At 55.3% G+C, this 21,386-nt stretch overlaps 2 protein-coding genes across 2 annotated transcripts; one reads left to right on the forward strand and one right to left on the reverse strand.

The window, feature by feature from the left end:
• Positions 1-1,080: 1,080 nt before the first annotated feature.
• LRRC61 (leucine rich repeat containing 61) lies at positions 1,081-16,521 on the forward strand. Its single transcript, XM_024250224.3, has 3 exons — positions 1,081-1,936; positions 4,204-4,373; positions 15,093-16,521. Exon 3 carries the CDS (start codon positions 15,239-15,241, stop codon positions 16,016-16,018), a length of 780 nt encoding a protein of 259 aa, XP_024105992.1. The 5' UTR covers positions 1,081-1,936; positions 4,204-4,373; positions 15,093-15,238; the 3' UTR covers positions 16,019-16,521.
• Positions 16,522-16,682: 161 nt separating this feature from the next.
• On the reverse strand, positions 16,683-20,138 carry RARRES2 (retinoic acid receptor responder 2). The gene is made up of 6 exons (NM_001134159.1): positions 20,112-20,138; positions 18,782-18,975; positions 18,450-18,554; positions 17,356-17,451; positions 16,980-17,106; positions 16,683-16,804 (listed from the first exon to the last, which is right to left on the reverse strand). The coding sequence occupies exons 2-5, from the start codon at positions 18,953-18,955 to the stop codon at positions 16,990-16,992; spliced, it is 492 nt and encodes a 163-aa protein (NP_001127631.1). The 5' UTR covers positions 18,956-18,975; positions 20,112-20,138; the 3' UTR covers positions 16,683-16,804; positions 16,980-16,989.
• Between the last annotated feature and the right edge of the window lie 1,248 nt (positions 20,139-21,386).

Consider the following 21,386-nt stretch of genomic DNA (forward strand, 5'->3'; position numbering starts at 1 on the left):
GGTGGTTCATGCCTGTAGTCTTAGCTACTTGGGAGGCTGAGGCAGGAGACTCGCTTGAACTCAGGAGGTGGAGGTTGCAGTGAGCTGAGATCACACCACTGCACTCCAGCCTGGGCAAGAGAGTGAGACTCTATCTCAAAAAAATAAAAATAAAAATAAAAAACTTGGATAAAGTGTAAAGATAAAAATCACTATTCTTGGGCAGGGGTCCCAGCTGTAGCCCAAGCTGGAGAACTAGATTGGCTTGGCATTAATTTGCTTGGGGCAGGAGAAGGGTCATCTGAAAGAGATGGGAAAAGCTGAGGTTGCCCCTGGGAAGACTAGAGAAGCCTACCCCCGGGCCAGCCCCTTGAATATGTCCAACTCAGGAGGTGGAAAGAAGTTCAAGGTAGCCAGGGAGACAAAAGTTGTTCACTTTGGTGCACATGTGGAACCAACATGGGACAAACAGGCATTTTGTGCTTGCCCAGGGAACATGACTTCTTTGGCTCCCGCACAATTTGTAGCTGCAGGAGTGGCAGAGCACGAGTGGATGCAGGCCCAGACGTTCTCTGGGTTAGGTGTTAAGGACTTCTGGGAGTCATCAGGCAGCAGGCATTTGCCCCAGTGTCAGAGGTGTTTAAGCCAGAATTACTCCATCTTGAATAAGGGCTGGGTAAAATGAGGCTGAGCCCAACTGGGCTGCATTCATAGGAGGTTAGGCATTCTAAGTCACAGGATGAGACAGAAGGTTGGCACAAGATACGGGTCATACAGACCTTGCTGATAAAACAGGTTGCAGTAAAGAAGCTGGCTAAACCCCACCAAAACCAATATGGCAATGGGAGGGACCTCTGGTGGTCCTCACTGCTCATTATGCACTAATTATAATGCATTAGCATGCTAAAAGACACTCCCACCAGCACCATGACAGTTTACAGATGCCATGACACCATCATGAAATGCCCTATATGGTCTAAAAAGGGGAGGAACCCTCAGTTCCGGAAACTGCCCACCCCTTTCTCCGAACTCATGAATAATTCAACCCTTGTTTAGCATATAATCAAGAAATAACCATAAAAATGGGCAACCAGTAGCCCTGGAGCTGCTCTGCCTATGGAGTAGCCATCCTTTTATTTCTTGGCTTTCTTAATAAACTTGTTTTCACTTTATGGGCTTGCCCTGAATTTTCTTGCATGAGACCCTCTTAGGGCCTGGATCGGGACACCTTTCTGATAACACCAGGAGACACCCTGGGTGGGTTTCCTGAACTGATAGATGAGCCTTCCACGCGGGGAGACCTGGATCCTTATAGTCTTTGTGGCCCCTTCCATCTGCACGTGCGGACCAGGCCCGGGTCGCACCCGGGCGGTCAGCCTGGCACGCACAGCGCCGGCGTGCAGGGGGCCTTGGGTGCCACCGAGTCCGGGAGGAAATCTAGGCCATCTGTCCTAGACTGGCACTTGTGACCACCACCCAACACGTATTGAATAAGGGCTTGGAGGTCCTTTCTCTAAGGCCGCACCAATAAACGATTACCAACTGTTGACCTCACGGCCCCTTCGCTTCCGGCCGCACTGCCTCGCTGCCCACGCCTGCGCACTCAGGCACCGCAGGCAGGAGGAACGTACCAACTGCGGGGCGGGGAGTGCGCGCGAAGACCCCCGCAGGCTGCGCTCCCGGAAGTAACCCCTGGCGCATCCCGGAATCCAGAGCGCCCACTACCGCCTTTGGCCAGGCCGTCTGGGCGCGTTTCGGGAGCTCAGGCCTGCGGTGCTGCATGTTGGCCAACACGTCGGGTGGTGGGCGCGCGGTTCAGGGGTCAGGGGCCGCTAGGCGGCGGGCGGCGGAGCTGCGGCTCTTACCTGCCGAGGAGGCGCCGGCTCTGCGGTGCGGAATTGCGCCGGACTTCCCAGCTTAGCCAGTGGCTCCGCAGGCTGCCGGCTCCACCCCTCAGGTAAGCGGGGACTGGCCCACCGAGGTTCAGGGAAGGGGGCGGCTGTCGGGGCCCGTGCCGGCCGCGGGGGGCCACCTCCTGAGCCAGTCGTGCCCCCGCGCTGAAACACACTGGGAGAGGCCAGAATCTTCCGGAACAGCCAGCCCTTACCTATCTCTCTCTCTCTGTGCCGAGAACTGCCCTGAAATACTGTGATATTAATTAACTCGTTTAACCCTAACAATCTCATGAGGCGGGTGCTGTTACTATTCCCGTAATGTAGACGAGGAAACCGAGGCGTGTGCTGGAGCAGGATCACGGCCGTGCTCAGAGACGGGCTGTGGATGCCATGCTCAGACTCCATTGTTAGCCCTAAGCTTCCAGAAAGGAGCAGAGTGCTGCCGTGTCGTTTGTAACAGATCTCACTTTGTGTCACTTTTTTGCACAGTATGAAACCTAATGATGCATGATTATTATTTAAAACATCTTGCTCAGACTTTATAAGTAGTCAGATTTGCGTGTGGGATAAAACCCCAAAACATACAATGGCTTGCTCTCCTCTTTTCCTTTCACACGTTCATCTCCTCCAATCCCTTTCTCTCACCACCTTTCAATCTTTTCACAGATGTTGTGGAGGAAGATGAGACTTGAGGGCCCAGCAGGTGCTTAAAATCCCCTGCCTGGTGGGGGTGGAGTAGACACTCTCTCCCCCCACAGTGCTGGAGTTGAGAGCAGAGGGGCTGGAGGGACTGGGCGGAGTGAGAAAGGCCTGGCATAATCATGGAATGCCCAGGGTGGGGTTCTACTTCTCTTGCAGGCACAAGAGAAGTAGAAGAGTGGCCCTTTTCCTTCTGGGCACGCACTTGGGAAAAGGCTTGGTAAGAGCAGCAAGAAGAATATGTCTAATTTCTTGAGCCAGTGTGCGGAGGTGCTTCCCAGCCCAGGCTAAAGCCAGATCACTCAGCCAGCCGCTGGCTGCCTTTACAGATGTACGGCTCCCCCTGAGCAATCAACACGCCTGGCTCTCAGGCATAAGCTGCCTCACTTCCCTTCTGCACTGCACTCCAAGACTTGCCTGCCACCAGACCCATCCTACTTCTGTCAGGAAAAATGAGATTTCTTCCTCGTCTCTTGAGGCCAATCCCTTCCACCGCTTGTGCCCTGGATCCCTTTCTCCAGGAAGTTTCTCTTCCCTGTGTAGTTAGCCTCCCCGCTCTTCCCAGGGCACCTTCCCTCTGTTTAGGGGCAGAGCCAAGCCTTCTCCCTCCCATCCCCACCTCCAGCTTTCCCAGTTCCAGCTTCTCCCCCACTTCCTGCTGTACCGCCCACTGAAGGGACCTTTGACCCTGCTGACCACTGCTTTTGGAAAGTCTTTTCTTGGTTTCCCTAACTTCACTTTACTTTGGTTTTTCCTTGTCTCTCCCCTCTGCCTCTCAGTCACCTTTGAGATCTGCTCATCCTCTCACCTCCCTGTATTGTCAGCATTACCTGGGCAGCCCCCTCTGGTGTTTTCCCTCAGTTTCTCTAGAAACTTGCCTGAAGATTTGCCCCAAAATAGCCCACATGGACCTGTATGAGTAAAGAGCATCACTATGGAGTCTCTCTCCATCGTTTCCTCCTCTTCCACTTGAGGCTTAGGCATGGGCCACCTCCTGAACAGCTCTCCCCACAGTCTCCTCCACGCATTCTGCCATCACCCCGCCCTGCCGTCACCCCGGCCTGGCCCTCTTTCCCTTTTGCCTCTCAGGGATGTGCCTGCTTCCCATGTGGCCTGGCTAGGGCGCTTTCCTGACTGCTGCCCACATGATCGACTGTGGGCAGGCGTGCAGCCCAAAAGGCCATGCCTCAGCTTAGAAGCCCTTGGAATCTTGTCTTGTTGTGGTTGTAGGCCTCCAATGTGTTGTCAGCTGTGGTGATGTGTGTCACAAGTAACTTCTTTTTTTTGAGACAGGGTCTGGCTCTGTTGCTCAGGCTGGAGTGCAGTGGTGCAATCACGGCTCACTGCAACCTCCACTTCCCTGCTCAAGCCATCTTCCTGCCTCAGACTGCCAAGAAGCTGGGACCACAGGCACGGGCCATCACAGCTGGCTGATTTTTTTGTAAAGACAAGGTTTCGCCATGTTGCCCAAGCTGGTCTCAACCCCCTGAGTTCAAAGCAATCCACCCACCTTGGCTTCCCAAAGTGCTAGGATTACAGGCGTGAGCTACCATACCCGGCCACAAGTAACTTCTTAGTTATAAAGTGCTGGAATTTATCAATGACTTTCTTTTAAAAATTTACGTTTTAGATTCATTTGGATTCAAGGTTGGCTGTCAACAGCGCCAGCTGCACTGTCATCCTAAAGTACTTCTGTGGAAGAGAACATGGTGGTGTTACTGTTGTACCAGTGATGACACAAGATCCCAGATGTACCTGACAGGGCTGCGAGGATTGAAGATTGTGAAGCAATAGCCTAAGGTAAACAACACCTTGCAAGACGGGTCTAAGCTCTTCAGTGTACTAGACCCTGTTTCTCAGTAGGTCAGCCTGGGGGCCCCCCAGGGATCCCTCTCCGCCTCATAGCACCATACCCCACTTTCACCCTGGTCTAATGATGAGCCCATTTCTAGGTTGTCATCTCATCCTGAGCCCCAAGTGCCAGCCAGGCAGCTACTCTCCTCTATTCATATCTTGAAGGCACAGTGCTGGCTCATAGTAGACATTTGATGAATTTCTGTTAAATGATTGAGTGAATCAAGAGTATCTACAGAGTATAGCATTTATGATGAGACAAAGCTAATTGGGAAACAGAACAAGACTGGTGCCCTGGGGTAACTGGGTAGGTCTTAAGATGAAGATTTTGGGGTGTGCTGGGTGCAGTGGCTTACACCTATAATCCCAGTACTTTGGGAGGCTGAGGCAGGGGGATTGCTTGATCCCAGGAGTTCAAGACCAGCTTGGGCAACATGGTGAAATCCCATCTCTACAGAAAACACAAAAATTAGCTGGGTGTGTTGGTGCACATCTCAAGTCCCAGCTACTTGGGAGGCTGAGGTTGGGAGGATTACTTGAGCCCAGGAGGCAGAGGTTGCAACAAGCTAGATCATGCCACTGTACTCCAGCCTGGGTGACAGAGCAAGACCCAGTCTAAAAATAAATAAATAAAAAGACTTTGGAGTGTGACCTTGTTCTGCAGACGGCCTCTGGAGGCCTGGATGTTCACCCTCTGGGGTTGCAGTTTCCTCAGTCATGAAGTGCGAGTTAAGTCCCCCCCAGTGTGACATCCGAGAGCAGTTGTGGACCCAGGATAGCAGCCTGTGTTTCCTTTGCAGCTTTACCTAGCCCCTCCACAAGCGTCACCTTGCAATAGGTCTTCAGTTCTTGGATTTATTGGTGGCTGAAAGTTCTTTCGAGATGGGCTCGAAGTTGTTGCCACTTAACCCTTCTGAGGTTCTTCTGGCTGGGAGGAGCTCCTCTTTCTGGCCAGAGTCTTGCTTGAGCCTTCTCAGCCATCTCGTCACGTGTTATAGGCAGCCCTGCCATCTCTGGTGACCCTATTTAAACATTACCCTGGTGAGTAATGTTTAACATCGCTCATTGTCAGATCTTTTTTATCTTTTTTTTTTTTTTAGTTTCAGTACCAATAAGTCTTTATTTATTCATTATATCTTTCCAGGGAAAGGAGAAGGGAAGTGAAAAGGGTCAGCATGTGTGTTACAAAGTGATTAGAAAATGGGAAAGGAAGTACCTGGTACAGAAAAATCAACCATCCAATAGATGCACCCCAGAGATGGAGTAACCAAAGCCCGAGGGGCCCTGGTGTCCTGCAGTTCAGGAATGAGGGGCAGGGATCAGGGAAGGCACAAGCCTTTCTACCCTCCCTCCCTGCCCCTAAATTCAAGATTTCACATAAAGCTTTGGTTTCTAGCCGTAAACATGGGGTTACATTCATCTCTCTCCTTTCAAACAATCTTGTAGCCACTTTGACATAAGTTCTTGCACCGGGCCGGGTGTGGTGGCTCACACCTGTAATCCCAGTACTTTAGGAGGCCAAGAAAGGAAGATTGCTTGAGCCCAGGAGTTGGAGTCCAGCCTGGGCAACATAGTGAGACCTTGTCTCTACCAAAAAATAAAAAGAATTAGGCATGTTGGTGTACACCTGTAGTTCCAGCTACTTGGGAGGCTGAGGTGGGAGGATCGCTTAAGCCTGGGAGGTTGAAGCTGCAGTGAGCCAAGATTGTACCACTCCACTCCAGTCTGGGCGACAGAGCAAGACCTTGTGTCAAAAAAAAAAAAGTTTCTTGCACTTGGGTAAAAGTTCTTAAGTGACTTGGATATATACTCATATTCCTTTGCCTGGTCTCCTGACCCCACTTCTACATGGAAGGCCCCCGGTTGCTTCTCCCTTCTTTGAGATTACAGATTAAGTAGCTTTGATCCATCCAAATAAAGCAGTGTCTTAAGTGTCTGGGGTGAACCACATTGACTCAGGTTGGGAACAAGAGATGGAGGGTTCCTAAGTTCTTCAGGTTGTTCTCATACATCATTTAAGAGTTGCAGAGACAGCCCGAGAATTCAGTATATGCGTGTGTGGGTATGTAGGTTTTCTTTTGGGGTAGGTGAGTGGAGAAGAAGGTACGGTAGAAGTCAAGTTTTTAGGGCAGAAGATCTGGTCCAAAATAGGAAATAGAGGAAGGGGAACACAAAGAAAGGATAGTTCAAAATCCCTACTTCAATATGAGGGTCCCCCAAACTCATGTTTTACATCCTTTTTGCCTGGTTCAGAACTTTCTGTAAAGATGCTTTGGCCATTCTTCTCTCAATACAAAAAAGTTTGTAAACAATAAAACCCCAAAAGAACACGGAGAAAGACCAACACAGTATAGTTACACAAACTAGGCCACCTAGCAGTCACCAACTGCTACAAAGTCCAGACAAATACAGGAACTAGAAGGGGCAGCGTCAGGGGGAAACAAACCCAGGATCAGATGTGCACCCCTGAACATATTCTGTCGTGTTTGTCCTATTCCAGCCCAGCAAGGGAGGTTTGCGGTGATCCTATAGCATGTAAATGAAGCCCCCTTTTCTCCTTAGTTACCGTGATACTGAATCAGTGCGCAGCAGGGCAGGACGCTGGCTGTGTACACCACATGAAGAGGGCTTCCTTGAACCCAAGAATTTGGAAATGTTAAGAATTTTAGTCCTTGCTTCATATATCCTTCCCTGGACAGCACAGGATGGGTACAGGGGCACTGGTCTTAAAATTTAGCCTTCCCAAGTCATGTTTTTTACAAATACACACGCATACCCTCTGTTGTGGATGGTAGGCCTAGCACAATCCAGTGAAGGACGGATCTGGTGTGTGAAGCAAGTCCCATACCCTAGGATTAGGAAACCCTCACCTAACCTTGGTGTCCCTTGGTGTCTCTGCACCTTAGTCTAATTTTCAGTCTTCCAGTAGCCAGAGATCAAGTCTTGATGCAATCCAGTTGAAACCTAGTCTCCTGTGAAACATTTTCAAGGTCGGGGGGTTTCAGGAGGACACTATGGCAGAAAAGCCAAGTCTCTGGCAAACGTGAGGTACTTCAATAGGCTGGGTCCTCCATATAGTTGCTCTTCATGGTTAGAAAAACAACCAGAAGTATTCCTGCTATGCAGGCCTGGAGCTTCTGCCAATTTATCCCTGAGGTTGCTCAGTACCTGAGAAGAGTAAGGAGTGAGGGACTGAGATTAAAGTAGACAACATCACAAACAACATTAAGGGGAGTAAAAGCTAAGATGCACGGACGTATGGGTAACACAGCTAGTGCTGTGGGCACCCGGGAGACGGGGGACCAAGGTGCAGTATCCAAGGGAGCAAATCAGTTCCATCGCACTGGCCCGGAGCTGGGTGGGGTGAGTGTGGGAGCTGCAGGTCTTCAGCGGTCCCCCAGCCACACTGTCTGCCTGTCTCTGCCACCCATTGTTTGGGACAGTTCCCAGCACCCTGTCCCAAGAGTGGGCTGTGAGGAAACAAGATGTAAATAAAGCCTGGCCTGCCCATGAGGGATTTCCTCCCTCAGAAGGTAGTGGCTGTGGGTTGGGTCCATTATCTGGTCTCAGGCCTAATCATTTCACTCCAGCATGGGAAATATTGTGATTACCTGTCCTTCTTAAAAAGGAAAACAACTTCCCTGTCCAGGCCACTTCTGAAAGCTGGAGATTCTAGCGGTGGTGCCTCAGACAAAGCATGTAGGGTCCTGAGCGATTTCCCCCAGCTGCCCTTGTTTGCATTTGGATAGAGCTTGGTTGGAGTTCCAAGGGCTGATGCTGGGAACCTTTCTTGGGGTGCGAGGCCTGCCCCTGGAGGGAGCCGCAGAGGACTGACAGCTGGAGGTGCTGGAGCAGGCCAGCCTGTGGCTGGGCCGTAGCTTCCTGCGGGCGGGCTTCCTGGTATCAAGCGGCTGCCCCAGCCTGGAGCAGGTGGCCAAGGGCGAGGGCTGTACCCACATCCCTTGTTTCGCTCACTGCCTCGACTCCCTGGTGAGAAACTTTTTGTGTCACCATCGCAGTGTCCAGATCATCCTGGGCGCTGCCAGGGCCACCTGCAGCCATTTCTAAGGCTCTGTGGAGGCCCAGGGACTCCTCACCCAGCTCCAGCGCCAGCGCAGCCTCCCAGCCCACCAGCCCTTTGAGAAGCTCTTGGACCACTGGGTCTCGGCCTACCACCTGCTGGAGTGGCTGGTGGAGCAGCAGCAGCCCCTTCAAGAGTACAAGGGCAGGCACTAGCTGGGGAAGGCTGGTGTCGCCTTGTCGGCCACATTCTGGAGCCTGGCAGACAGCCTCAGCAAGCTCCTGCAGCCCTTCCAGATGGCGGTCTGCGAGGCGAGTGCGGCACAGGCCTCCCTGAGCCAGGTGCGCCCCAGCTGCGCTACCTGCACATCTTCCTGGAGCAGGTTCACGCACACTTTCAGGAGCAGAGTGTCAGGCAGAGGGGCGCAGCCATCCAGCTGGCTGAGGGGTTGGCCCTGCAGCTCTGCATCGACTGTCAGCTCAACAAGCTCTTCTACCGCGAGGAGTTTGTGCTGGCCACCTTGCTGGACCCTTGCTTGAAGGGGAAGATTGAGGCCATCCTGCCGTGGGGGCCGACATTGACCACTGGAAGCAAGTCCTCGTGTACAAGGTGAAGGAGATTAGGGTGTCTGAATACTCTTTGATCACCCCAAGCCCCCTGCAAAGCCGCAGGGGTCTGTGCATGGACCCCACCAGGGTAGCCAAGAGCTCCGGGGTGGAGGGGAGGAGCCAGGGGGAGCCTCTGCAGTGCTCTGGGGCCTTCCTGCTGGCCCAGAGGGAGAAGGGCTTGCTGGAGAGCGTGGGGCTGCTGGCCTCTGAGAGGAGCGGGGGCTCGCTGTCCACCAAGAGCCACTGAGCCAGCGTCATTGTCAAGAAGTATCTGTGGGAGAATGAGACCGTTGGAGCCCAGGATGACCCCCTGGCTTACTGGGAGAAGAAGCGAGAAGCCTGGCCACCATCTGTCTGTCTTACCCCCCACAGGAGCCTTCTCTGAAAGCATCTTTGCCTCCCTGAACAGCCCCACCCTTGTAGAGCAAACTCTTCTCTCAAGGTGGAGGCCATTGAGCATCTCCTCTTCTTGAAGGCCAACCTGGAGCAGTTCCCCAACTACACCCCGCCTCCCCTCATCTGCTCTAGTGGTGACATGGCCAAGGGGATACAGACCCTGCAGTCTGCTCAGGGTGGGATGGCAGACATGGCAGGTGCCAGTGCTCACCCTGCCCGTGAACTCCTAGAGAGCCCCTGCCTGTAGTAGGTCAAAGCAGAGAGCCGGGTGTTGCATCCTGGGCGCCACATACTGATGGCCAGAATCTTAAACCTACTTGGTAAGAAAGGGTCAGTTTCTCACTTGACAGATTGCCATATTGTTTTTTCTGGGAGGTGTCATTTTCCATCTCCCCATTACTTCCTTTTTGTCTAGCGGTATGTGCCGAGAAGAGGCTTACTGTCTTCGTAGGTGACTGAATTTTGTACTACGTGGCTTTGTACACGTGATGCTCTGTTAAAACATAAGTGGGTGTGAAGGTCCTTGCATACACCTTGTCTGTGTGGATAAGTGGATACATGCCCTTAAGAGGCTTGCTTTCTCAAAAAGTGGCCAAGGATGTGGAGTGGGCATGTGCTGGCAGGTGGGATATGTCCTCAGCCTTTGGGGGCCTGGATAAGCTATTGCAGCGCTTTCTGAGGCTTTCACTGTAGGGAGAAGGAAATCCCAAGGGTGGAATAGCCATTTCCAGAGGGAAGTGCACACATACCCCCACACACCAGTCTTTTTGGGGGTTTCAGAGTGGCCGGAGAAACCGACTGAAGGGACTGACCAGCTAGCTAGGAGAGCTGAGACGCCAGTCCTCAAATGGCGTTCTTACCAATAGTCTATTTCCAGACTACTGGAAACCTTGGGGTTTCTTCCTCCAGTGACAGTAGCCTCAGTAGCTCTCCTGGGCTCCAGGCGGCTGGCTGCACACCCTGCCTGCCATCACCCTTGCCCCTGCTTGTCCTGGACCACTTTTAAAGGGGAAGTCCCTTATTTGGAAGAGAGAAAGGATGTGTGTAGCACACGCTCATCATGGATTGCTCAGAGTTCCTTTAGGGCAGAGCTGAGGGCCTGGGATCCAGGAACCAGTGGGATTGGACGGGAGAAGAAGGAAGAGGGTGGCCCGTCACCCCCCGCAAGACTTGCAACCAGGTAGCCTTAAGGGCTCCTGGTCACTGGGTAGGATGGCTGCTGAGATGCAGGTCGGAAGAGGCAGGGGAAGGCTCCAGGCCTAACTTGGAGCATGTCACTGGCCATGGGGGTGAGGGGACAGACTCTCCCCTCACTGGCTGGCAGCCCCAGGAGCCTGTTGCCTTGCCTCTCCTGGGTGGGTTGTCAGCCCTGTGTTTCACTGTGACCAATTCATTATAACATTTGGATATTACTGAAAATGTAAGGAAGCAGGAAAAATTAACTTCTTTCATTCAGAGATAGCCTCTATCAATAGTTTGACATTTTTTCCTCTTTTACATTGAGATCATACCCTAGGTACTGTTCAGTATGCGATATTTTCATTTTCACAGTATAATAATTGCACCTGTTAAATAAAGTTTTGTAAACATTTAATGACTGGAGTAGTATGATTTGAATTAAAGTCTGGCCTCCAGATTGCTTAGATCACTCCACTGCCTGTAGCACTAGGTGTGGGAGTGGGGTGGTGGGGACGCATTCGCAGGTGATAGGGGGCTGGAGTTGTCTGGGGGAGGGGCCTCACTACTGCCCCTGGCACTGAAGCCATTGCATCTGGATAGGAGGGGCAGGGCTTGCTGGATCGCTCCCTGCAGTGTCCTGCACCTCACTTGCAGGATCCTGACTCACATGTCGGGGCGGGGAGGATCCGAGAATGTGATGCATCCTCAGGTTGCCTTGGGCAGCGTGCGTGTCTGTGCTTCCAATCCTTGAGCAGTCAGAACTGTTCTTGGAAGTGGCATCGTGGCTCTGCTGTGTGGCATCACCGAGCGGGCTCATGTTCTGGGAGAGGACTGGGAGGCCTAGAATGGTGAGGCAGCGAGGCTCGGGAGAAGAATGTGAGAAGATTGGTGGGGGGGTGAAAGGAAGAGGGTGAGAGAGCTTGATGGCACCGAACCAGGGGGCTTGGGCTCTAGAACGTTCACTTTCATCTAGGCGCAGTTTTGTCCCCCAGTGGACATTGACAATGTCTGGAGGTGTCTTTAGTTGTTCCAAGTGGGGTAAGGGGAGTGGTTCTGTTGGTGTCTAGTGGACAAAGGCCAGGGATGCTGCTCAGCACCCTCCAATGTACAGGATGGCCTCCACAACCAAGGCTCAGCCTGCCCAGATGGCAGTAATGCCAGGGTTGGGAAGCCCTCTTCTAGAGCGTTAGAGCCTCCAGTCCACCCGAGGCTGCTCTGGGTTGAAGCGTTCCTCCCCCTAGACTTAGCTCTGCCCTGTGGGCATCATTTCCCGGGCAGAAGACACTCACCAAGGCCTGGAACCATCTTCCCTGGTTCTCAGTCAGCCTCCCTCAAAGGGCCCAAGTGCCATCCTTGTCACCAGTCCTCTTTCCAGACTCTCTTGCTGGGCCAGGAGGTCTCTGTTCCCTTCATTTCCATAGTTAGGACAAGGACAGCTCCTTCTGGAGGAGTGCTGAAGCAGGTAGACGTGTGGGAAGCCATCCTCCTTATGTCTGCGGGCAGCTTGATGTTAGTTGGGTCTGCACAGGTGGGCACCGGCTGGTTCTCAGTCCTTCTGGGCTACCTGTTTGCAGTGTGCAGGTGATGGACCAGAAACACAGCAGAGGTCACTAACCCCCAAGAGAATGAGGGTTTTGCACGACGAATCACCAAGACCCAGGCCTGCATCTGGTGAGGGCAGGACGGGGCCACACTAGTGCAGGGCTGTGTGTTGGAGGGCAACAGGGAAGGGCCGATTTCTGTCCCGGTGGGGTCTTTCTGCTCCGTTTCCTCTTCTGTAAACCATGTTCCTGGTGTGAGCATGCGCAGTTGCCTGCCTCTGTCTGCCTGCTTCTTTGCTCTCTCCCTTTGCTGAGCCATCATCTCCATCTAAAAAGGCACTGACCCAGTTCCTCAGGGCATTCACTTAACTTCTGCAGTCCCGCTCTGGCCTCACCTGTGCCCAGGACTGCTCACCCAGTGGCTGTGTCTCCAGCCTCATCTCGTCTGAGTGCAGTGGGACGTCCTAGCAGTGTTGGTCTCAGTCCTTAAAAGGCTTCCGTGTTCTCCTCCCTCTGGCTGCTTGGCAGAATCCTTCACAGACTTGTTCATTCAGCCTCACAGGTTAGCCTCCACCTCTGCTGCTCGTTGTGCATAGGACATCTTCCACATTCACTCTTGAAATAGCGGGTGAGTGGGAGGGGTGCCTGCTCCTGGAGAGAGGCCTGCGGGTTCTTAGAGAGCTCTGTATCCCCAGCATGGTTGGCCCTGTGCACTGCATGCCCTCCTTGATGCCAGCTGCCATCTCCCTGCTGATGGTGCCTGGATCCCTCCAGCCTGAAGCTCCAGCTCCTCCTGAGCCCCACACCACACACTCAAGCTGAGTGCTGTGTAGCTGGATGTCTTCTTGTCTCCAACCTGTCCCACCTGCATTTCACATGTCTGAGAAGGGAGCCCCGGGCCGAGTACGGTGGGTCACGCCTATAATCCCAACATTTTGGGAGGCCGAGGCAGGCGGGATCACCTGAGGTCAGGAGTTTGAGACCAGCCTGGCCAACATGATGAAACCCCGTCTCTACTAAAAATACAAAAATTAGCCAGGCATGGTGGCGCATGCCTGTAATCCCAGCTACTTGGGAGGCTGAGGCAGAAGAATCGCTTGAACCCGGGAGGCGAAGGTTGCAGTGAGCGGAGATCGTGCCATTGCGCCATTGCATTCCAGCCAGGGCAACAAGAGTGAAACTCTGTCTCAAAAAAAAAAAAAAAAAAAAAAAAAAGAGCCCCTGGCATACAGTCACCCAGCAAGATTCCCCAGTTGTCCTAGGCTCTTTTTCCTCCTCCCCATTGCTTCCTGCCCTCCTTAGGGCCTGTATCTTTTGTTTTCATAGCAGACAGGTTTCTAGTGCCTGGTGCTCCTCCTGCACCCCCCACCTTAGGGGCCAGAGCAGCTTTAATCAAATGCAAAGTTGATTGCATCACTCCCTGTTTACAAATCCTAAAAGATTCCATTCCCACTGAGGGAATCCACACTTCTTGGCAGATGCTTCCAGTCCCTTTTGGAAAGTATATATAAATATTTGAGGTATAAATAAAAGAGAATGAGCTGGAGTGTTGCAGACTAGAAGGGAGCTAGATAAGGAAATGGGGGCCATAAGCACAAGGACTCCCCTTCCCAGATGGGGTGGAGAGGACATAAGGATGGCAAGACCGTTTACATCCTTGCCAGCTCTCTGGTTGGGAACATAGTAAATATCTTTGTTGATGGTGTGGGAGGAGCTAAGTGGACCAGGCTCTGGGCCTGGTTTCCTTGGAGAGGGGAAAATGAAAAGTGTTGATATGTAAACTCAGTCACCGACACCCTGCATCAGATCTGCAGGGCAGGCATCACCCCGCCGGCCTGGGTGAGACTCCTGGGGCTGGGCCTGGCCAAAGTCTGCCAGGTTGGGAAAGCTGCGCTTGGAAGAGGTCTGTTATTTTCCTCACTGCTTAAATCTTGAGGTCCCTCCACCAGGCCACCCCTGCTTTGTGCCACAGTCATGCGCTGGCACCTGGACTCACCTGGTCCTGCAGCCCCTGGCAATTTGATGTGCCCCTCCCAGCTTTTTGGAGCCACCGTTCCCTCCCTTCAAGACAGCCTGCCCTTTGGGAAATTTCTGTTGTATTTGCAGCTGGCACCATGCTGTCTGGCACATATATCAGTGCTGTTCCATTGAGGTCATTGCTGAGGCCAGAGCAAAAGAGCTAGCTTTGCTCTTCTGTCCAGCTGAGGCCAGAGCAAAAGAGCTAGCTTTGGCAGGCAGTGAAGCGGTGGGAGCAAGGGTGTGGGATCTAGCCAGGCCACTTACCCCAGCCTTCCCTGTCCCTTCCCTACCTTGACCTCAGTTTTCTCCTTTAGGACTAAAGGCCAACTTCTTATGCTCTACAGCTCCAACCAGAGGCACCAGTTGGCCCATATAATCTGGAAACAAGTTTGAATTCATTGCTGTTAGAAAGAATTACAGTAATACTGAGTGAATCAAACAAAGCACATGTGCTCTCGTTTGCATTGCATATACATTGATTATCCCAGACAGAAAACAAAAGAAACTGGTGATGGTAGTTACCTATTGCCTATTCAAAAATAACGGTTTAAAAAACACCCCAAAATTAATAGGGATGGGTTGTGAGTGGTTACTGAAAAGTAAAATAATGATGGTTTGCCCCTAGTTTGGATTTGACAGGAAGAACTGGTAATATTGGGCCTGAATCCGTCCAGCATGGCCCTAACCAGCCGGGGCCAGTCTGGGCTGCTCCCCTTGGGTTGGGCCTGCACCCCATCCCTGTCACTCAGATGGCTTTTGTGGCCTGTGTCCCAGCTTGGTCTTCAGGTCTTGCCTGGCCGAGATTGTTTGTTTTCATGGTAAAAGCAGGGTCAGACTTCTGCCGTCACCTGCTGCGTAAGACACAGAAAGTGCTGCCTGCTGACTGACTGTCTCTCCTCAGGGACCGGCTGGCTTCGAGCAGGGCATCGGAACCAGGCCTCCTGGCACTGGCCTGGAGCCTGCTTCGGGGCAAGCAGCGGCTGACCCCCAGTGGAACCCTGTGACAGTCCTGCCAGGGCCCAGGCCATCCCAACCGACTTCCATCACATGGAGCCTCCACGGGAGGAGCCGGGAGAGGCTGGCGGGCTGCAGATCACACCCCAGCTGCTGAAGTCACGCACAGGCGAGTTCTCCCTGGAGTCCATCCTGCTGCTGAAGCTGCGTGGCTTGGGACTGGCTGACCTGGGCTGCCTGGGAGAGTGCCTGGGCCTGGAGTGGCTGGACCTATCAGGCAACGCGCTCACCCACCTGGGCCCGCTGGCCTCCTTGCGCCAGCTAGCCGTGCTCAATGTCTCCAACAATCGGCTGACGGGCCTGGAGCCACTGGCCACCTGTGAGAACTTGCAGAGTCTCAATGCCGCAGGCAACCTACTGGCCATCCCGGGCCAGCTGCAGTGTCTGGCCGGGCTACCGTGCCTGGAGTACCTGCGGCTTCGAGACCCTTTGGCCCGGCTCAGCAACCCGCTCTGTGCCAGCCCCTCCTACTGGGCTGCAGTCCGGGAGCTGCTGCCTGGCCTGAAAGTCATCGACGGTGAGCGTGTGATTGGGCGCGGTAGTGAGTTCTACCAGCTGTGCCGAGACCTGGACAGCTCCTTGCATCCCAGCTCCAGTCCAGGCCCCAGAGCCACCGAGGCCCAGCCCTGGGTAGAGCCAGGCTACTGGGAGTCCTGGCCCAGCCAGAGCAACTCCATTCTGGAGGAGGCCTGCCGGCAGTTCCAGGACACACTGCAGGAGTGCTGGGACCTGGACCGCCAAGCCAGCGACAGCCTGGCCCAGGCGGAGCAGGCACTCAGCTCTGCGGGCCCCACCTCTTCGTTCGTCTTCTGAACATGGCCTGTGGCCCAGGACAGCCTGGCAGGTGGCCTCGCTGCCCCCAGTTCCCCTCTCTGCTCCCACACTCGTCTTGGTTGCTTCACACTGGTTACTGGCCCTGCACACTGGGCTATTGCTTTTTCCCTATCCTGAGAGCAGCCCCTCCCCATGCTGCAAGGACGGACTGAAGGGCCTTGAGTAGGTGTAAGGGCTCCCACCATCCGTGAACCTGTGTCCGCAGCTGCTACCACTCCGGGCTGCTCCAGCCTGCGACTTAGTGGAAGGAATTACTTCCTCCTGAGGCTACAGGCGAGAAAGGTAGGGATGGGCCAGCCTCCCGTCCCAGCTGTTGGGAGAGAGTAGGCAGGCTGAGTGGCCCAGAGCACTCCTGGAAGTGGGACTCCCCTGCCTTGCAAATGTGCCTCTCCAGACTGCTCCTGCACTTACCCCCTCCCCCCAGCACCTTCTCTGCCCGTTCTTGTCCACACATCTATTAAATGCTTCTGTTTTCATTTGCATCCCTGCCTGGCATTTCATGGGGGCACCTCTGGCTCTGGAGCACAGGAGGCTCTGCTCACCCTGCCCACAGGAAGGGGTCCCAGAGGAAGGGTCCTGTCCCCCTGCCTTCTCTGGCTGCCTCTGAGCTATGCTGAGGAGGAAGTCATGCAACACAAGGAGCTGAGAGGCAGCTGGGAGAGCAGCTTTATTATCATGGCCGGGGATAGAACGGGGTCCTCTCCCTGGGGGCTGGGGTCTTCCACTGGTTACCACCGGCAGCGGTCCTGGAGGCGCCACGCAGCTCTAGACAAAAGGGGCAACAGGTTTGGGGGTGAGGGAGGTTGCTTCAGCCCCAGTCCCAGCTTTCCTCCTAGGCTCCTGACCTGTCCCCTCCCAGGCTCCCAAAGCCCAGCCCAGCCCCTCAGCATTCCCAGGGCTGGCCTCATCCAGATGGTGCTCTCTGCCCCCTGGTGCCTACCAGTGCTGGCTCAGCTGCGGGGCAGGGCCTTGGAGAAGGCGAACTGTCCAGGGAAGTAGAAGCTGTGGGGGTCCTCACCAGCCCGCTGCACCCTGATGCACTGGGTCTCCTGGTGCTCCTCAGGCTCCTGCCAGTGCCCAAAACTGTTCAGGCAGTGTAGGAGGGGCGGGCAGTGCCAGTGGAGGGCTGCCAGCATCCTGGGCAGGGCCCACCTCCACATCCCCTGGAGAATGTCCAAACCAGGCACAGCGCTTTCTAGCCCCCACTGCCCTCCCTCCCCCTTGGCCAAGCTTCTGCCTCGAGACCAGCCCATAGGCTCAGCTTCCATCCATCTTCCCAGCCCTGTCCCTACCTCTCCACCTTTGCCCCTTCTTACCCGCAGAACTTGGGTCTCTATGGGGCAGTGGACCAACCGGCCCAGAACTTTGTCCTCAGAGCCCAGTTTGATGCAGGCCAGGCATTTCCGTTTCCTCTGTGGGGGAGCGGGGAGCATGGGGTGAGCAGAGGAAAGGGGTGAGGGAGGCCTGGGCATCATGAGGGTGGGAGCCGGGGCTGCCCATCATGGGACCAGATCCCCAGCTAGGCCCTCGAGCCCAGGAGCAAGAGGTCATGCAGGCCAGCAGGTTTCAGGCACAGCCACCCTAGAATGTCGGAAGTCAGACCCGTGCACTTTTCAAACTATGGAACTTTCGTGTGTGTGCAGGCAGGAGTCCTTCCCAGATGGATTGTGTGGCACACGCATGAACACGCATGTATGTGGTTTGTATGCAGGAGTGTGGGTGGATGGGTGTGTGATGTATGCATGGATGTGTCTGCTTGTGCTCGTGTGAAGGCAAGAATCCTCCTCCGATAGGTTCTTCCCACCCAACGCCTCCAGAGTGGCTCAGCTGTCACCTATTCTATTTATTACATTTTCTCGTAAGATTTGATTTGAGGTTGGTGAATTATTGCTATAGTCCAGTGCCCTCCTTTAGCCGACAGAGGGAACTGGGGCCTTTACAGAATCTGTAATACAGAGCCCAGGCTGTGCTCACAGAGCGGGAACTAGAACACAGTCACTGCACTCCCAGCCCAGGCATCACCCTCCGTGATGATGACTGGAGTCCTGCTAGGCTAGGGGCGCACCAGGCACACCCACACAGCTGGCTCCTTCCACCCAGGCCCTGATGCTTGAGAGAGGAGCTCAGACAGAGGTGAGCCCTGCTCTGATGAAGATAAGTCCAGGGGTAACCAAACCATCTTCCTGTCTGCCAGGCCCCAGCTCCCACCAGCCACTCTCACAACCTTGGGCTCAGGCTGAGCCACTCCACCTCTAAGGAGGCTCTTCACAGTGGGGTCTCTAACTTCAGGGCTTCTTAATGGACCTCCCAGTTCCACGCACGCACACCCAGGCATGTGCCCCACACCCCAAACCCCAAGTCCATGCACTCACCCAGCATGTGCCCATTGCTCTCACACCCCTTCACTCACCCCATTGGGCCTGACTTTGCACTCGGGTTTCTTCCAGTCCCTCTTCCGGCAGCTTGTCTGCTGGAGCTTAAATTCCAGCCTCACAAATATTCCAGCTGGGAAGGGCTGCGGACAGACAGGCAGGCAGAGGATGGCCGGTAGCCAGCTGAGGGTGCAGAGCAAGCCCTGGTGTGATCCCTCCCTCACGCAGTCACATCCCAGCAGGCTGGACAGGGGCCTTTTCTCCAAAGGGCTGGGGCTCAGAGCCCAAGCACTTCTGTCCCGCTTCCTGGGAATGCGCTGGTCTCCTGGGGTGCGACCCTCCCCGCTCCCGCCGGGGCCATGCTACTCACCGTGTCCACGGCGCTCTCCACACTGGTCTCCTGGAAGGCCCACTGCACGGGCGGGTGCTTGTGAAATTCCTCCAGGGCCACCTGCAGGCCCCGGCGCTGGGCTTCCGTGAGCTCGGCGACGCCCACGCCCACCGCGCCCAGCCACAGAGCCAGAGGAATCAGCAGCCGTCGCATGCTTCCGTGTCACCCTGGCCCTGCGAAGCGGGTGTGCGCCCCTCAGCTCTCCGAGCCAGCCCGAGCCGCCTCCTCCCGCGCCCTGTTCTGCGGGGGGGCCAGGCCTGTAGAACGCTGGGCAGAGGTGAAGGAGCCTGGAAATGGCCCTTTCTCCAAATTGACCTTGAGGTCCGCCTGGCCCTCTCCGTTCCCTCCCACCCTGCCCGCGCTGTTCCCTGGGGCCTGCAGTTTTAGCAAAGTTCCCCTGCCCACGCTGGGAATCAGTCAGTTCCCACTCCCACCCTACACCCCTCATCTTGCTCATTCTGTGTCTCCCTGGGTCTCCGGCACGACCCACTCTCCTCCCTGCCGCCCCCGGGGCCCCTGTCTCCTCCCTGCCGTCCCCCGGAGCCCCTCTCTCCTCCCTGCCGTCCCCCGGAGCCCCTCTCTCCTCCCTGCCGCCCCCGGAGCCCCTCTCTCCTCCCTGCCGTCCCCTGGAGCCCCTCTCTCCTCCCTGCCGTCCCCCGGAGCCCCTCTCTCCTCCCTGCCGTCCCCCGGAGCCCCTCTCTCCTCCCTGCCGTCCCCGGAGCCCCTCTCTCCTTTCCCCGCTCAGCCTTCTCCCCGACCACGACTCCCTCCCCGTCCAGAATCCGCCTGCTCCCACGGAGTTCCCCCCGCGTCCCCGAGGTCCAGGCCGGCGGGGGGAAGGGGCAGGGGCCGGAGGCCGAATACTTTTGGGAGGACCTAAACACGTGGGAGGGCCCGGACGGGTGGGAACGGCGGGAGGCCTAACCCTCCCGGCGCGGGGGCTGCAGCGGGCCACCAGCCCGCCCCAGTCGCTAGGAATGGGGGTCTCGCGCCGCCCAACCCTTGGCTTTCCCGCTTCAGGCAAAATCTTCCCTCCTTCCTCTTTTTTCTGGGGCCTTCCCCACGACCCGTCTCCTAGCCCTTCTGATCCGTCCCCTGATGCATGACTGGGGCCACCGGAGGGGCTGACCCTCCCGGAGAGCCCCGTCGGTCCTGGTGGTCTTGGGACCGGAGAGCGACCGATGTGGAAACCGAGGCCCCTCAGTGAAGAGCTGCCAGGGTGGTCGCCTTAGAGCAAAGGCGTTCCTCATTCCGCCTGCGCAGCTGCCCCTCCGCCCGGCTGCCGCCCCAGCCCGCTTCCCCTCCTCACGTCCTTCCCTGCGCCTGGAGGTCTCCCCTGACCGTCCCGCAGCTGAAATCTTGGCCTCGCTGTCCGCCTCTTCCCGCTCTTCTTCTCGCGGGGCGGCCCCCACCTCCTCCCACTCCCACCTCCTGGACCCCCTCCAGCAACTCAGGCTCCTCCCCTCCCCCGTGGGACCGGCCTCTGGGGCGGGATGCCCTCCCGCTCCCTCCCTCCCCATCCCACCCCCCTCCTTCCCCTCAATCCAGCCCTCATGACCCTGACCCTGGCCGCGGCTGCAGGCGGCTCGCCCAGGCGCGCAGCCCTCGGTCCCACCTCCCTCTGGCTCGGGCCTGAGCATTCCGCAGTCTCGGTCGGCCCGGGCCTCTTCTCTGCTGCTCTGCTCCCCCAAGGGCTTTCTGTGCCCCACTCCTGCCCAGGTAGGGCTGCCTTGTCTTGGGTCCTTTACGGGGGACCATTCCTCAGCGTCCCTGAGACACTCATCCTGGGATTTCTTCCCCTAAATACAGACATTCTCAAACCAAATGAGACCTCGATGAGGTCCCTACACCTGATCCCGCCTCCCACTCCCTGAGCCACACTGAGAAGGAAGGTCTCTCCTTTTGGGAGGACTCTGGCGCCTGCAACCTTGATCGACAGCAAAGATGTCCAGTGTGTATCCTGCATCTGCCTTTCCTGACCATTCGTCGTGTCCCATTCTCCGTGGGATAGATTCTCATGGGGAGTGGGGGAGCCTTCGGGTGTGGCAGAACGGCATGATGGAATTCATAAGGTGAGCAGAAACTCAAGGAAAACTGTCCAAATACCGGCTCGACTCCTGGGTACGCTGAAGCAAGGATGAAGAAGCTCTGGGACTTTGCACGTCAGTAACCACCAACACCATGCCTCTGGTTCCCACACCGCAGGGATCACCTGAAGTAGAGGATCTCATGTAACTTCATGGCTCTCTCTGTACTTCTGTTTCTTTATCTGTAAGATGGGGATCAGAAACTCTGTCTTAAGGAGTTGTTTTGAGGATTAAATGAGGAAACATGAAAAGCAACTGATGTCCAGTGCCGAGCACAAGGCTTTTGTCCCCTACTTACGCACCCCTAACCAGGATTCTCCACTTAGAGCTGAGAATTTCCTTTACAGTGTGCTCTGGGGGCACCAGAAAGAAACTCGGCTTCCATTAACCACTTCCAGGTGCCTGAAATCCCACCACTACTTAGGGCATTTCACTCCCCAGCTGTGAGCTACTCAGCTGCCCTTAAGCAGAAAGAGACGGGATCCGCGTTCCCTGAA

The sequence above is a fragment of the Pongo abelii genome, chromosome 6 (assembly GCF_028885655.2).
Source record: "Pongo abelii isolate AG06213 chromosome 6, NHGRI_mPonAbe1-v2.0_pri, whole genome shotgun sequence".
NCBI classification, from domain to species: domain Eukaryota; kingdom Metazoa; phylum Chordata; class Mammalia; order Primates; family Hominidae; genus Pongo; species Pongo abelii.

Coding starts and splice junctions, on each gene's coding strand:
- LRRC61 (XM_024250224.3), top strand. CDS start 15,239: ATGGAGCCTCCACGGGAGGAGCCGGGAGAGGCTGGCGGGCTGCAGATC.
- RARRES2 (NM_001134159.1), bottom strand. CDS start 18,955: ATGCGACGGCTGCTGATTCCTCTGGCTCTGTGGCTGGGCGCGGTGGGC. Junction 17,452..18,449: donor GCAAAGTCAGGCCCAATGGG/GTGAGTGAAGGG, acceptor GCTCCCCCACAG/AGGAAACGGAAATGCCTGGC. Junction 17,107..17,355: donor TAGAGACCCAAGTTCTGCGG/GTAAGAAGGGGC, acceptor GGGCACTGGCAG/GAGCCTGAGGAGCACCAGGA.